Source organism: Acinonyx jubatus, chromosome A1 (genome assembly GCF_027475565.1).
Source record: "Acinonyx jubatus isolate Ajub_Pintada_27869175 chromosome A1, VMU_Ajub_asm_v1.0, whole genome shotgun sequence".
Lineage (NCBI taxonomy): Eukaryota > Metazoa > Chordata > Mammalia > Carnivora > Felidae > Acinonyx > Acinonyx jubatus.
The window spans coordinates 187,753,411-187,769,812 of NC_069380.1; the positions used below are offsets into that span (position 1 = coordinate 187,753,411).

The 16,402-nt window shown below is 46.4% G+C and overlaps 2 protein-coding genes across 8 annotated transcripts in view; one reads left to right on the forward strand and one right to left on the reverse strand.

Moving 5' to 3' along the window:
• Positions 1-16,402, reverse strand: part of CYFIP2 (cytoplasmic FMR1 interacting protein 2) — a 128,042-nt gene that overhangs the window by 44,104 nt on the left and 67,536 nt on the right. For all 7 annotated transcript variants that reach the window (XM_053199678.1, XM_027077786.2, XM_027077793.2 and 4 more), the window contains 2 exons: positions 12,510-12,709; positions 10,599-10,686 (listed from right to left, as the gene is read on the reverse strand). In XM_053199678.1, the coding sequence (XP_053055653.1) occupies positions 10,599-10,686; positions 12,510-12,709 (288 nt within the window). The remainder of the gene's footprint in view (positions 1-10,598; positions 10,687-12,509; positions 12,710-16,402) is intronic.
• Positions 5,550-10,475, forward strand: FNDC9 (fibronectin type III domain containing 9). Its single transcript, XM_015063891.3, has 2 exons — positions 5,550-5,833; positions 7,861-10,475. Exon 2 carries the CDS (start codon positions 7,868-7,870, stop codon positions 8,579-8,581), a length of 714 nt encoding a protein of 237 aa, XP_014919377.1. The 5' UTR covers positions 5,550-5,833; positions 7,861-7,867; the 3' UTR covers positions 8,582-10,475.

Here is a 16,402-nt window from a genome sequence, read left to right on the forward strand (position 1 = left end):
CCCTATTGAGAAAATGTGGGAATATGGGAGCCTGGCCATTTTCTGAGGTTTAGCAAAGAAAAACAGGAAGGCAACATGACCTGAGACATTGGAAACTTGCTACATACCTCTTACACGGAACCAATCCTGCTGACTCAGGTAACTACCAGGCTGCCTGCCTTAGAAACTAATTATGTATCCTATTTAGGATGCCTCACTGGTTTAAATGCATACTGCACAAAATAGCTAACTTTATGAGATCTCAAGAAGTAAACAATCCTGATTTAGAAATTAGAACCATATTTTTAATACGTGACACAGATGTGCATTTTTTTTTTTTTTTTCTTGAAGGCAAGACAGTATTTTAAGGAAGACAGAAAATAAGGTGAGTTTGATCTGGCAGATGCTGGGGCCCTGTAATATTATTAATATGGGATTAAAAAAAAACCCCTGTAAGATGTATACATAACCTAAAAGCTACCATTTTCACCATTTTTAAGTGTTGTATAAGGCGACTACCTCTCACGGACAGTAAACATGGCCAGTCACTCCAATCACTGAGGCAAACTGAATTTGCAAGCAATCTGCATCTCTGCTTTCTGGAATCACAATATCTGTTTTCGGAGATCCCAAGAGGAGTTAAAACCGTTTCTAATTTTCCCGTTTTAGTTACAATTTCTCTAATATTCCTTGAGCAATCTGAATCCCATCAGTCCAGGGACACAAACATGACTTCCTAATTCAGGTGGAGAGCTCAGCTCAACTTTCTGAAATCCCCGCAGGGCAAGGAAGACTGGGGAGATAACAGCAACACCCTCCTTGTTGAGAGCCTCCTTGAGAGCCCACAGGCTAAGATGTGTTAAAGGACTGATAGAGTCCTGAGTTAAAGGTTCAAGTCCATCGGTAGGAAGGGCTGACATTTCTGTCTCTTCCTGATGTGTAGTAAGCCGCAGGCAGGCTGGGTCTCCAGTGTCTGGCTTCTTAGCTCAGAGTTTGAAAAATCCAAGATGGTTGCTGTAGAGGCCTCCCTCAGGAATCAGTGCTGCTCCCTTTCTTGTCTCGTGAATAAAGGCAAGAGGGAGAACAGGAATGGAACTCTCTGGCAATACCATACCATCGCTATGTACACTTAGAGATGCTAAGATTTTTGGAAGAAACCAAAGTCATCGCTTTTTAAATAACCTATACCAATGTGATGACACCTAAGTGTGTAATGTTCCTCAGCTTATGAATAACTCCTTCATATATAAAATATACCCAGGTATGTTAGCTTTCTGTGGCGGCTATAACAAATTACCACAAATCTGGTAAAAAAGAGAAATAAATTATCTTAACAGTTCCGAAAGCCATAATCCAAAATCAGAATGATGGAGCTAAGATCAAGGTGTCAGCAGGGCCACACCACCTCCAGAGGCTGGGGGAGGACCCATCCCTCGCCTCTTCCAGCTTTTGGTGCCTTCCAGCATTCCAAGGGTTGTGGCCTCCTCCGCTGTCTCTTGAGGTGTGGGCTCCTCCTCCGTTTGTGTGTAACCTCCCTCTGCCTCCCTCTTATAAGGACACTTGTGATAGCATTTCAGACCCATCCTGATACTCTAGGATAATCTCCCATCTCATCGTCCTTCATTTAATCACATCCACAAAGCCCTGTTTTCAAATACAGTGATATTTCCAGGTGGCAGGATTAGGACCTGACATCTTTGGGGGCCATGATCAGCCTCCTACACCATGTAAGGCAGGTACAATCACCCCCATTCAGCAGAGGAGGAACCTAAGGGAAGTGAAATACAAGATGATATTCTACTGCGTGTACCAATTGGCAAAATAACAAAAAATTCTTCTGGACTGGTGGGTCAATAATGTTGTGTAGCTGGGGGGCGGTGCCATGCAGCCACGAGAGCGGGGGCAGCCACGGGAGCGGGGGCAGCCATGGGAGTGGGGGCAGCCACGGGAGCGGGGACAGCCACAGCAAAGCCAGTAGCACTGCTGGTGGGGCCGTCAGTGGGGCTGATGCAGACTCCGCTGGGCAGGCCAGGCTGGACGCTGGCACCAAGGGATGGGCCCAGCTGAGATGTCTCAGCTGGATGTAGCAATGCACTGACTGGGTCCCACGTCTCAAGGATATGACTTAATGGAAAAAGCGCCGCAAGAGAATGATGGATTTCCTTGAGGTCAAATCATGGCTCGGACAGGGGCGTCATGCAGCTAGTGACAACCACACCAAACACAAGGTCATACCGACAATTTCTACAGACTGAAATTATTGGGAAATTACTGATATACTTTAAGGGCTGATTTGTATGACAATCTATGTCACTTGGAAGGCAGTTTTATGATAGACTCTATATAATTTACTTGACTTAGTACGTTTAAAATTTAGGCTCATATACTAATTTCAATTATTGGCCTGGCTGTTAAACATCTTTTACATTTAGTATCACCCCTCACCCTAAGTGACAGAGCTCTTGGTCAGGGGTACGTGGACTCCAGATTCCAGAGCAGGGAACCTCAGAAGAGGAAAAATACACGCTGAGTGCATCTCTCCAGATGTATTTAATGGTTTCCCTGCTTCTATGGCTACATTCAGGTGGCTGGATGTTCTCTCTGAGGTCTTTTAATTCCTCGTCTGCTCCCATCATTCTGGAATCCACTAAACTGTGAAGTCCTGTCTCTACTGCTGAAGAGAAGCTAAGCAAAGGTAAGCATTCCTGTTGATTACTGTTGACTGAAGAATAAGGCAGGCACAAGAGTGGCGCATCAGGGAGGCTGGCCAGGAGCGCCGGCTCTAGGGATCCAGACCGGGAGACGGCTCGGCTCTGCCAAGCCTCACTTTGTGTTGATGGTCAAGTTAATTAACCCCTCTGAGCCTCAGTTTCCCCCTGTGTACAATGGTGATAAGAGGCCTACTTCAAAGAGTTGTCACCTGGGTAAAGTGATAAAGCACATGTAAAATGCAACAAAATGCATTTTGTTATTTCTGAGTTGTATGGATTTGACTGTTGTCTTTGAGTCTTTCTGTATTCTTTAATTTATGTACAATACGCATACACACACACATACATATATTTAAAATAAAACTTTTTTAGAAGGAAGGAAGGAAGGAAGGAAGGAGGAAGGAAGGAAGGAAGGAAGGATGGATGGATCGTGTAGGGTGCAAACCTTGTCCATATCAGCCTCTGGATGAAGAAGCTACAGTCAACTCAGACAATGGCTCTGACCCACTGACTTTTCTTCTGAATAGTAACTACTGTTCCTAAGCCCAGCACTCACAGAGATGGGTTCATTACACTGCTCCAACACTATAAGACAGGTATTCTTGATATTTGCATCAATAGAAGAGTTAACCAAGGTATAGAAAAATGAGGGAATCCGTCAAGGCCACAGAGGCAGGATTCAAACCCAGCCTTGGGATTTTAAGGTCTGTACCCTGAACAACGACCTTATGCTGGGTGCCAGCCAGCTTTGGGACTGGGGATACCCTCACATCACCCCTTTGTTGCCACCTTCAGGAAGCGCACAGGGACCCCCACTCTGGCTGGTTTTCTCTAGCAGTAATTTACTAATGGTGTAAACCAATCAGGGCCGTCCTGGCCTCTCTGAAGGTGGAGAAAGAGTAAGCCTTCCTGGGATGTGATCTCCTGAGGCCAGTGCCTCCAGAAGATTTATCTCAAGCACCGAGGGCTGCGTTGGCTCCTCCGGGTGCTGCTGGTAGATGGTGATGGCCAAAGGGGCAGGACGCACCCAGGACTCAGGGTCGGGGGCATGCTTTTCACTGCTGGCTCTGCCTCTAGTCAGTCGTATGGTTTGAGGATGCCCTCCCTTCCCTTGGGATCTGTGAAACAGGAAAGCTTCTAGGCCTCACTCCCATTCTCTAAGTGTCTCAACTTCTCAAATAAGAAGCTCAGCGTTAAAAATGGCATCCAGGAGCATTAAAAATAAATTCCCATTTTCTGTGGCAAAGGCTTGAGTTCTATCTCGTCACTCCACAGGCCTCCCAAGTCTGGTATTTTTATTTCCCTCAAAATAACCTTTTCAAAAGGCACCTGCAAACTACCACGGTGGCCTTTCTGTGGAGAGGACACTTTTATGTTCTGCAGGGAGTCACCATTAGCACACATTACAGCAGAGTTTAGACAGGCCCCTGGGAAGACCTAATGCCATGGGAAAGACACAGAGCAAGTGTCTAATCAAGGGACATCCCGGGACTCCAAGGCTCATAGAGACCCTTGGCCAGGGGAGGGTCTGTGACTCACCGGGAAACTCTTCAGAACTTTTTGATTATCACTCATGTGGATCACAAGGAGACTTTCATGGGTTCACTTGGATACTTTGGCCAAGAACCAAGAAGAGAAAGAAACCCTGACTTTTAAAAGCACGTAATTTGTGTAAAATAATTCAGGTCTAAATCTGCCTAAGCCGGGGCTGCTATCACAAATTTCCACAAACTTGGTAGCTTAGGATGATAGAACTTGATTCTCTTCATATATCAGATGTGCTCTGTGCTCGCCCCAATAGAGTGCTGGCAACAAATTCTTTTGAGGTTGAGGAGACCAGGAAGGGGTAGAATTGCGGAGGCAGATAAAATGGAAGTAGAGTCAGGGTTCTTCAAAGAGAAGAACTTTGGGGATCATCCAATCCAGGAATAGTAAAGGGTTTCCATTTCTGGTCTCAGCTCCAACTGATGGATTGGGAAGCAGCTTCTTGGGATGCCTGTGTTTCTGAGCCCAACTGGAAGAAGTGTTGTATTAGTTTCCTAAGGGCATGGTGACAAATGATCCCAAACGTGGTGCCTCAACACTGTAACATCCTACAGTTCTGGAGGCCAGGAACCTGAAATCAAGGTGCTGGCAGGGCCATGTGCCGCTGAAGATTCCATCCTTGCCATCTTCCAGGCCCCGGCAGTGCCTGGCACTCTCTGGTTCTGGTGACATCACTGCAACCTTGGCCTCTGTCTTCACATGGCTCCTTCCCCTTGTGCCCCTCTGTGTAAATCTCCCTCTCCTTTCTCTTATAAAGACACCAGTCATTGGATTCAGTGTTCCCCCTAAATCTAGGATGGTATCATTTCAAGATCCTCAACTAATTTAAATTTACAAAGACCCTATTCCAAATAAAGTCACACCCTGAGGTTCTGGGTAGACTCAAATCAACCCAGTACATATGCTGTGATGGTTTAGAAAGCCTGATGTGGGTTCAGGACTGGGCAGGGGGTAGAATCCTGCTTTCTATCTGCCATCCCCATCTAGCCCAAGGCTACAGCTTTACAGATGATGGAACTGAGGCCCAGAGAATAAAAGAGTCTTGACCAGTGTCATGTATCTGGAGACTGCCACAGGAGACAAGAATAAAGAAAGAAGATGGTAGGAGGTGGGGTGGGGGTGGGAGGGCAAGGGATAAAATTGCTGTTTAAATTGTGGGATAACTGATAATTGTATTTGACCATTGTCCAAAGAGGGTCTAGATGGGGCAAAAAATGATTGCCAGCCAATTACAGAGAAAATCTGGCAGCCTTGGAAGAATCAGTACCATTCTGAAGATCAGTTTGCAGGAGACTGTTTGCCTTTTTTTGGCCAAAGGAATGAGAGCTCCTCTCAGTGGGCAAAAGCCTTTCCAGACTGGTCCCTGAAAGCATCGTGCGTACAGATGCCTGCTGGTTGCCATGGTGAATGATGCTGATCTGAAGAAATGAATAATGTGAGCGTTGGGGGCGACAGTGGGATTACTCAGACAGTGGCGAGAGAGACATCAAGGAGAGCCCAGAGCAGAGGAGGGGAGAAGGCTCCATTCCTTCAGCTTTGGTCCACTCTGTCTCTGCCTCTGCAGGCTGCGTTCTAACCAGATCCACCGCGAGCATCAGGTAAGGGACATAAATGACTCTTCTTGGAAATGGAAATGGCTTCTCCTTTCACACTCTGCTTGGAGGATGGCCAGGCAATGGTAATATGAATAGCTAAAAATAGGGGGAATTTAGAAACAGAAGCAGAGAAAGAAAAACAAATAAGGGAGACTGATTTGGTCTCCAAAGCTGAGGATGCTGCTATAGTGTCTTGCCAGAAAGCTCTTAAAAATGTCTGCTGTAGAGAACTCATTCTGCAAAGACAGCCAGCAGCAGATGTGAGGCAAACAAGAGAGAAGAGTCATGACAAAAAAACGCGATTCCTGATCACCCCTGATGGAAGGGTTTTACAAAGGCCATAGCCTCTGTATTATAAGTAATGAATTAAGCTCTTTTCATTGTGGTCAGAAGTGTGTTTATAGGGATGTGTGGGGTGGAGTGGATGGGGGAGCTTATGAGAAAGGAGACTGATGAAGGGAGCTCAAATAGTCTCCTTGGCAATGACCTTCCCGGGAGGGATCTGAGCACACCTGTCTTGTCCCTTTCATTGCCTGTGTTTCTGGGATGAAATTTCCAACCAAACAGAAGGGAACTATTCCCCTTCCCGAGCATTTTAGTTCACTGTCATCCTTAGAGAAGAAAAACAAGGACTGAAAAATCACTCAGTGCTCTGCATCTCTCTGCCCACCTCCTCTAGGAGAGTGGGCATGAAAATAGAGGGTCGGAGGGAGGCAGGGAAGACAGAAAGCAGCTTGTGATAGAAATCAGTTTGGCTTCATAGCCAATTCAGGTTAAAATCTGGTTGACGGGTTTTTACTAGGTCATTAATATCTAAAACGAAGGCTTCTGTATTTCACGTGAGACAGAAGGGGCAGAGAATAGGGCTGGGTAAGACCTGTACATGAACATACACAGGTTGAATGAATACAGCTGTCCCTGAATCATAGGTCAGGGGGAAATTCAGTGGAGGGGAAACACTATGTCTCTAACAGACAGAATTTAAGAGAAACCCCCAAATCTTGAAGATGGTGTTCTCTTACCAAAGCCGTAAGGCTGGGAATCTGAAGAGGGCTCATTTGATTTGTGGAAAAACAGCAACCAGGTCTGCGTACCAACACCTCATTTTGCGGTAACGTCCTGTAACTAAACCCAGCAGCCTTGCATTTGGAAATCCAGCAATTACGGGGCTTTGAGTCTACTTATCAGCTGAGTGACCTCAGATTGCTCACCTATACAAAGGGGACCTAGCTCAGAGGGTGTGACATTTATTATGGCCTGTGAGCATGCAGCATGACACATACTAGATGTGACACAGCAACCACTCACTAACTGCTGGTGGTTAGTATCATCATCGATATTCACAGTACCAGAGATACTGAGCAGTAGCAATTATGCTGGTATCAGGAGCTGATCGTCTTGACCTACACAACTAATTTCCTGGGTGCGTTTGCCTTTGGACAAACAAACAAAGAAATAAAACAGGAGCAGAGGCATTGGGGAGAAATCAGCTGCCAAGGAGTGATGACGCAAATCTCCTCTCTCACGGGCAATAGAGCTGGGAGGCTAAAATCGCAGTGGGCAGAATGTTCTAGATGACTGAGCTCACAGCACTTGCAGCAAAAGCAGAAGTTCCAGAAGGGATATTGTAGGTGATATAATTGTCTGACTTGGAGGTCGCAAACGTGTGGTGACTAATGTAGGGATGTTACGGGTGGTCTGATTTCTTTTATTGCCTCTCTTCTTATTTTAAAGGGTTGGAAACAATGTTGTACCTAAAAGATCTCAGCCAGGGCAGGATGAGGCTGGGGGGATGCGAGTGCATCTTTTTCAGGCCTGAAGGCCTCAGGCTTTGACATGAGACAGCCCAGATTTTGTTCTGTCATTTCTTAGCTATACCTTAGCTGAGTAACGTAACCTCTTGTCCTCCATTTCTTTGTAGAATAGGGACAGTTATTAGTCTCCATCTTGAATGTGTAATATATACTGGTATGATGATCATAAATACTTAAGCAAGGGGATGTCACTTTTCACTTTGATTCTGGTTCTAGAATCAGGATGAACATCGAGGTTGGGAACGTTTCTTATACAGGAGCCATCATTTCCTGGTCGTCCTCGGAGCCCTGTCTGGAGGACTATTACCATATTATGTATAGGCCCAACTGGAACAGCATCTTCTCCGGCTATCTTCGCTACAGCTTCCACCACGAGGAGAAAGTGCCTCGAACGATCAGTTCTGTGGTGCTGGAACACCTCGCCCCTTCCACTCTCTACTTCCTGTGCATCAGTTGCAAGAAGGCTGCCTTCCCTTATAGGCACTACTGCACCATGTTCCATACCCTGGATAAGAGTCCACTGGCTGCTGGGAGCTCCCTGGTGGACCCCCAAATTTCCCTTTGGGTGTTGATGGCCATTCTGCTGGCCTGCTTCACAGCCGTCTTAGCTTTTATCTGCCTCCAGTTCTGGTGTATCCGTTGCCATGAGCCTCGATGGTCTTACAGAGCCGGCCACATGGAGGAAGCCAATGGCTTGGTGAGATGGCCGGAGGAGGCCCCAGCTCTTGGTCAGAGAGAGGAAGACCTGCAGGGGCTCCCCCTGGTGGAAATGCCACGCAAGAACTCCGGAGCTGATGCAGAACCAGAAGCAGAAGCTGAAGACAACCAGGATGCAGCAGCTGACCAGGATGCCGACAATGAGGATGCCCCTGATGAGGGTGCCTTACTGGGAGGGGGTGGTGATCATCCCGCCATACTGCCTCGTTTTGGGGAGTGAGAGGTAGGGAGGAGGCAGCCTGCATCATGTAGCTTAAAGCCCTCTATACAGTAGTTCTTTTGTAAAAATGCGTCTCTAGGCTGCCCATTTGTCTCCCCTCAAATGTCAGTGCTCTTGTGGATCGCCTGGGTTGGATGGATGCCCCATGGCAAAGCTTCTCAAGCTGGAAAGCATACACCCCCACGGTATGTCAAAGGAGAAATATGGAGTCTCTTAGGAGCGTCCATTTAGGGGAACCCAGTTAGGAATTTAAAATGTTATTTTAATATTAAAACAAACATGAATATATTATGGTAGAGAAAGCAAAATTTGCATGGCTTAAATAAAACACAATACTCTGAGGAAACTTTCGAGTTGATGGTGGGCTCTCTGGGTTATGCTTCCAGGCAGCTGAGGCAGATGTCCAGTGTCCACTGCTGTTGGGGGGATTATTTTGGAAAGGCTGAGGAGCCTTGCCCTAGAGTGTCTTCCAGCTTTCAGGCTATCACATAACACCTCGTACCCCACCTTCATTTTGTTTAAACCACAGATTATCTCTACTGTTATTAACAATATTTTTCTTTTGACTCACTTTTCAAACTTAAACTTATTTTAAAAGATAGACTTCTATGACTCCATAAATGAAAAGCCAGCACCCTCCTTCTATAAACAGAAGAGATATAAGAATAAACATAATGAAAACAACATAATATTAAGTTTGACTTAGATCCTATTGCCTATTAAAGCCTCTGAGCTTAAGGTCTGCTCTCTTAGCTTTGATAAAAAGGGAGATCGGAGAGCAGAAGGTATTAAGACATACTAGCATCAACAGAAGTCTTTCTTCTTGTTATAATTACAAGGTTTGAAAGAGATTTGAAGTGGGAGGTGTTGTTCTTACTTTGTAATTCAGTGTTTTTCAATGACATGTCTGTGAGCTACCCAAAATGCTGGCTATAATGTCCCTTGATTTGAGAAAGTTGCTTTGACCAGACTGGCCATCTTGGAGAGGACACCTGCACTGTCCCAGCATCATCCCAAGAGCCTCTAAGCCCACCCACCTGTAGGCCCAAGTGGTGGGAGCTCATTGGTTTGCCACACTTCCTGATCTAGGGGTCCCCGACCTTAGAGGAGTACCTTTTCTCATATATATTCAGTCAAGTTCTTCTTCTGAGTCCATCTGTGCTTACTTTTTAAAAAACGGGGTCAAAGGTGGCCATTTCTATTCCATCACGAAGAAAAATGTTGCCTTTGCTGCTGTTGGTTGACACATTTCACCCTGTCGGTGTCATTCTCCCCTTCACACCCGCAGGGTAAGAAATGGATCTCCTACACATACCACAGTGTTGTGAGACTTTGTGAACACTGCCCCCTGTCCCTACCATGGGTGTGGAAATTCAAGAAGGGCAGAAATGACATCTGTTTTAATCTCTGATATATTCCCAGCATGCAGAATCTAGCCCAGTGTCTGGCCTATAGTGGGCGCTTAATAAATGTCTATTTATTGAATGGCAAAGGACTGAGGGTCTAGAACAGGGCACCATTTGGGAGGTCTAGTTAGGGTCAGGATGTGCATTGTGAAAAAAGCAGTAAAGAGATGGGAGAAGACCTGTCTCTCAGCTCTAGCTCGAGCCATCTGGGATTTCCTTCAAACTCCACCTTCCCAATTGCTTCCTGTCTACAAATCTCTTATCTTTATGGAACACAAAAAATCCCAGAATTGCAGGATGATACGGCAATGAATCGACTGAGAAACAGGAGGAGATGGGGTGAAGACAAGAAGCCCCACACACCTACTTCCCTGCTCACCTCTGTGACGTGCTCCCCAAACAATTCCCGCCCAGGATCCAGCCCCGCCGGGTCTGCGTTCACCCCCGCGCTTGCTAGTTGTGCACAAATAAAGATGAATCTGCTTGCACTTGTTTCTCACTACTGCCTCTTTATCTCTACATCTTCTTACTTTTCTGATTCAGGAAACACTTTTCTGTTTGCTTTTGCTCACTAGCCCTCTTCGAAGTAGGACACAGGCAAGACTACTCACCTTGGATCCATACAGGTAATAAGGCTGGACGTTGGCGGGTTTATCTCTTTGCGGTTCTTGAGTAAAAGGAATGGCAGTTCGAACAAAACTAGCAGAAGAAAAGAGAGGGGAAGGGCATTAACCAGGCCCAAAGAGTATTCTTCACAGGACACAGCCTCGCCAGAGCCCCTCCTGACCAGGTGCAACCACACTGTTTCTTAGGTGGTTGCCTATAAAGACACAACTCTTCTGACATGCTCCCATTCATTCCCCTAGTGTCTCCTTTCTATAGATGGGAAAACTGCAGCCCAGATTCCCAGGCTAGACTCTGGGTTTATGGCTCGCTTACAAGGACAAAGGCAAGAAGTGACAATTGGCTGGGCCTGAAAACGGCCTTCTCTGGGGCTCTGATCCTTCCCTATCCACCCACTTTGGCTTCTTAAGAGCAGGGTTCCACAAACTCTGTGAAGGCCCAGATAGGAAACATTCTCAGCTTTACAAGCCAGATGGTCTCTGTCACCATTACTCAACTCTGCTGGTAGTGTGAAAGCACCCAAAAACAATTGTAGATGAATGAGCACGGCTGAGCTCCAGTAAAACTTTATGAATTTCAAATAATTTTCACTTGTCATCAAATTAGGATTCTTCTTTGGATTTTTTCCCCAACCATACAAAAATGTCAATAGTATTCTTTGCTCATGGGTTGTACAGAAACAGTTGGCAACAAGATGTGGTTTGTGGGCGATAGTCTGCAGATCTCTGCTCAAGAGGATTAAAAGTCCCAAATCTTTACAGAACTGGAAGTCTGTCTTGCTAAGTGTGTGGATTTAGGCTCATCTGTGGTTTCCTCCTAGACCCTTCTATTCATTCAACACATACTAATTTAATACTGGCTCTGAGCCAGGCCCTGAGAGTACTGAGAAGACCTGTAAACACATGCATGTTTGTGTATCCTCATGGCCTTGTGTTTTCTTAAGAAAGAGAGAGTGTGTGTGTACGTGTCAGTGAGGGTGGGGCAGAAGGAGAGGGGGAGAGAGAATCCCAAGCAGGCTCCATGCCCAATGTGGAGCCAAATGTGGGGCTTCTTCTCATGACTATGAGATCATGACCTGATCCAAAATCAAGAGTCAGACACTTAACCAACTAAGCCACCCAGGTGCCCCTCACGTACTTGCGTTGTGCGTGAATACATCTCACCTCTTCTGTCAGGTTTTGAACCTCTGTGGAGATGAGGGATTAGGTGTATGTCCTCACCTCGGTGCCTGACCCAGGGCTGTGTGCACCTTGCAGGAGACACGCAGCACTTCGTCATGCACATGTATGCCTGTTTTGCATGAATGTGTTCATGCATGTGGATGTCCTCATAAAGGTACCATCTGATCATAAAGCACCATGCAGGATCCTATGTTGGACTATGGAGTAGTGCACGGCCTGGTTCCTGCTTCTTCCTGGGTCCTGCACTATCTTTCAAGGCGCCATTCCCCATCCCATCTGTTCCACCCTCACCAGGCTCTCTAGGTTCCTTGGAGACTTTGTCTGAAATATTCTTCTCCTGTCTTTTCATCATATTTATTCCTACTCATCCTTCACATCTCTTCTCAAGCATTACTTCCTCAGAGGAGGAAGCCTCTCTTGAGGTTCCCATCACTTCCCAGACTGGATTAGGTGGTGTTATTTTCTCTCTCATGGCTGGGGGCTTCTTTTCCATCTCCAAGTTTATTGTTTCTAACAGTACATCTATTGTGTGATTGTTGGATCACCTGCATCCTCCTCTAGCCTGGAGGCTCTCAGAGGCAGGAAGGTGTCTGCTTGGTCACCATGGCATCCCCACCTGCAGCACAAGAGGGACTCCAAAAGATGCCTGTTGCAGGAAGGAACTGTTTCCCCCACCCTCAGCCCACCCCAGCCCCCTTGGCCCAGGGAGTCCCTTACCGGTTGGTGGACCCATTGTAGCAGTAGTTGGGGAGGAAGTCGAAGTTCAGCTCCCAGAAGACGTGCAGGGTGATGCGGCCATAGGGGGCAGACACGTTGTGATTGGCCTCCCGGAACATGGCGTCAAAGCTGTCCAGGGTCATGTGCTTACACAGCAGCCGGTGCGTGAGGCGGTTGATCTCCAGCAGCCACTCCAGCTCCTGCCAGAGAGAGCCCATGGCTGCTGAGGACATACACATATCCTCTACACTTGCACCACTTTATCTTATGGATTCCTTTCAAGCGGGGGAGAGCCTCTCAGACAACCTCCCAGCTGCTGACGTGGAGACTAGGCTCCCACAGTGACATGGGACAACACGCTCTTCTTTGGAGGAGGGACTGCCAGACTGTGCTGAGGGAAGCTGCATGCCTGCTCTGGGAAGGGGACCACAGACCAGGTTCAAGTCCCCTGTCTGTACGTCCCTTGGGTGGAAAGCATGCCTGCTTGCTTTCCAGTTCCCATATTGGTGAGGGAAAAGTTCCCCTGTCAGTGTTGCAAGTCAACAAAAGGAAAGGTCTGACTGGCTGTCACCAGAGAATCTGTCTCTGTCCTGCAGAAAGCAATCATGAGTTACCACTCGCTAAGTACTTACAATTAGGTCAGACCATGTGAAGCTACTGGTCTTTTATTAAATACTGTTGAGTATTAGTAGTTTCATACGGTTCAGTTTAATATATGCCAAACAGTATCCTAAGCACTTTATGTGTGTTGACTCATTTAATGCTCAAAAAACCCTGTATGGTTACCATTATGGTTTTCTTTATGCACAGAGAAACTGAGGTTTTGAGAAGTTAAATAGCTTGACTCCAAATCCAGGAAGTTGGGCTCCAAAGTCCGTATTCTTAACCACTGTATATGATAGAAATTTAAAAAAATAGCTGGGGACAGAATGCCCCCTCCTTTGGGTTCCTCTTGTGTCTCTTAGTCACAGGGTTGGTTTCATGTTGGTGAAGGTACAGCTGAAAGCCATGAACCAAGGGCCCATGTGATTGCTTGGAACCCTACCTTCAAGCAGAGAATGGGAGCAAAGTAGACAATATGCAGATACAACAGGTCACTGCATTTGTTGGCAAGTAAAAGGAGAGTGGACCCCTTTGGGTTGGCTTGGTCCCTTGTGCTGCTGTCAAAAAGAATCAAAGCACAATCTTACGCAGAGAGAAGGCATCCTTCTTTTTGATGCTCTAGGACACTCCCATATTGCTGTGGTGAAGTGCTTTTTTGAGATCCTCCTGTTTCATAGAGGGGACAAATGAGGCTCAGAGGGTGAAGTAATTTGCCCGGGGTCACACAGGGAATATAGAACATGGTTTAGTAGGTGATCCCAGGTCTTCTGACGTCAAATCACATGTTTAGGCCCCTATGATGTAGCTGCCTGGAGTAAAGAAGCAGTTTGCCAAGAAAGCCCTTTGAAAAGTAACAATGGTTAAAGTAAAGATGTTTTACAATATAAAAATTTAATGAACACTGGCAAGGGCAGTTCACCAGTGTGGCCAAGAAGTGGGACAGCCAGAGGGCCAGCCTTACTGGTTGGGATGTGGAGTTCAGGTGTCTATGGTCACAGGCTGCAGCCCCATATCAGGGAATCAATTTTATTTTCATCAGTCACAAGACCTCCCTAATGCTGGTTGGGGTTCAGAGTGTGGTCAGGTAGAGGCCCCAGACTATGCTTAGAATCTGAGAGATTTGCCTTTCTGAAACTCAGATTCTATGGCTCTAAATTGGGGGTATAGAACTGCATCAAAGCTTGCGAACCTAAATGGCTATAGAGGCCAGACAGCTCAGGCAAGAGAGACAGTCAGAAGCAGGGGGGATTCCTGGGGCTGGGTCTCTGTGGCAAAACGTCTGTCCAGATAAGGGTGAAGCCGCCACTTAACTCCATACAGGTATTACCTCTTCAGAATGGGCTCAGTGATGACAGATCCCAGGGTCTTTCAAAAGAAGGGGAAAATCTGGATTTTAGTTCTGGAATGGCAACTGGAAGAATATGTTTCCAGTCACTGTGCACCGTGAAGCAAATGAAGGGAAGAAAGAGAAAATCACCTCTCTGCTTCTGTTAGGGCATAGCCAGCTGGACTATTATTTTTGTTCCCATTCACTTAGAATGGGTAAAATAAAATAAAATAAAATAAAATAAAATAAGTAAATGCTAATGATTTTATTTCCGAGCTCACTGAGTCCCTTGGTACACTGAGGTACTGTGTTACTAGGCAGACAACTGCAAATAAAAAACCAGGGAACAATTTCTGTTCTAATGCTCTGTGATTTCAAGAGCCTCACAAATGTGTATCAGTGTTTACAAGGGAGACCAACGGAGGGAGTTCTTAGCTCTGCTGATGGGGGGGGCTCCTAGAAATGTAGATCTACTTCTTCCATCATGCAACCGCACCGAGATTTTTGTTATATAGTTCAAACTGTTTTGGCATCAGCCATGTTCTTCTGGCCTTTAAATCATAGGAGGGCACCTGCCTCTGGGATGCAGAACCCAGTGCATCAAGGCACAGAAGGTTTACAAGGCCATGTGGGTGGCTCAGCTGCCTTCTGAGAAGGTCTGAATTTTCTATAGTCAAGCCAGTTTACTGAGAGCAACGCAGAGCAGCAGAACTGAAGAAATAAAACACATCATGGGACAACTTCTGTGAAAGAGTAGAAAGAGCTCTTTGGTGGGAACCAGAAAGACTGAGTGTCAGCCATATTGGACCGCTGACCTGCTCTGTGGCCCCAGGTAGGCGAGAAGAACAGGGGTCTCAAAGTCAGGTGCAGCAAGGCATGGAAGGTCATACACAGGAATGAAGTGCACCAGCGGGGCTCGGGGCAAGCTAAAGAGAGCACAACCCGCCTGATGGGATCGTCTAGTCATTTCTAGACAATTGTTGCCATCTGGAAAGGCTGGTGTGATGTTGCCAGAGCTTCTGCAGTTTTATTCAAATTCTTCCAAATGTTAAATGTTGGCTCAAAATTTCAAATGTGCTCTATAGCCTAAACAAAACACAGCCTGCAAGCTGCCAGCCCTCCAATTCAGCATCAGAGCTCTCCGAGAATCTATTTGCTCAGCTGTGTAGGATGAGGACAACTGGCTTGAGAAATCCCTGCCACCCTCCCAGCTTGGCATCAAGCCGCCTTCTAATCTCAGAGTGGAGTTTCTAAGGTGGAGGGAAGGGCTGAAGGGAGCACATTCCTCAGTTTGTTTCTCAGAAGAGGCAGAAGCTTCTGAGCCAAGGCCAATGAGGGCCTCCCGACCCCACAGGAGAGAGCATCCCTGGGGTCTCCTCTTCCTGGGCTTCACAGGAAGTGGCTACTCTCCTGGGGGCTGCCCTCACCTGATAAACACCAGCTTTCACTGCTTGTTTTGATTTTGTTCCCAGCTAAAAGAACATTCAGTGCCTTTCAAGGAGTGGGAAGAGGCTATGGACACCCACCGACACCTCAAAACAGATTTTCCATGAGATAGGCTCATTCATTACTGGACAACAAGAAGATACAGATAAACAACAAAGATGAAAACAAAAATCCCACCGCTTGGAGATAATCACTGCTAACATTTTGGCATAAACAAAGAATAATCTCCTCCTTCCTTCCTTCCTTCCTTCCTTCCTTCCTTCCTTCCTTCCTTCCTTCCTTCCTTCCCTTTCTTTCTCTTTCTCCCTCCCTCCCTCCCTCCCTTTTCTTTTTCTTTTTTCTTTTCTTTTCCTTCCTTCCTTCCTTCCTTCCTTCCTTCCTTCCTTCCTTTCTTCCTTCCTTCCTTCCTTCCTTCCGTAAAATCCATTTCTTAAGATAGATCTCCCAGAAGAACATACGCTATATTATAATCTCTTAAAGTCACTGACCCAGGACTTAGGTGAGCATTTAAGGGGCA

Excerpts from the sequence above, each read along its gene's own strand:
- FNDC9 (XM_015063891.3), top strand. The coding sequence starts at position 7,868 with ATGAACATCGAGGTTGGGAACGTTTCTTATACAGGAGCCATCATTTCC.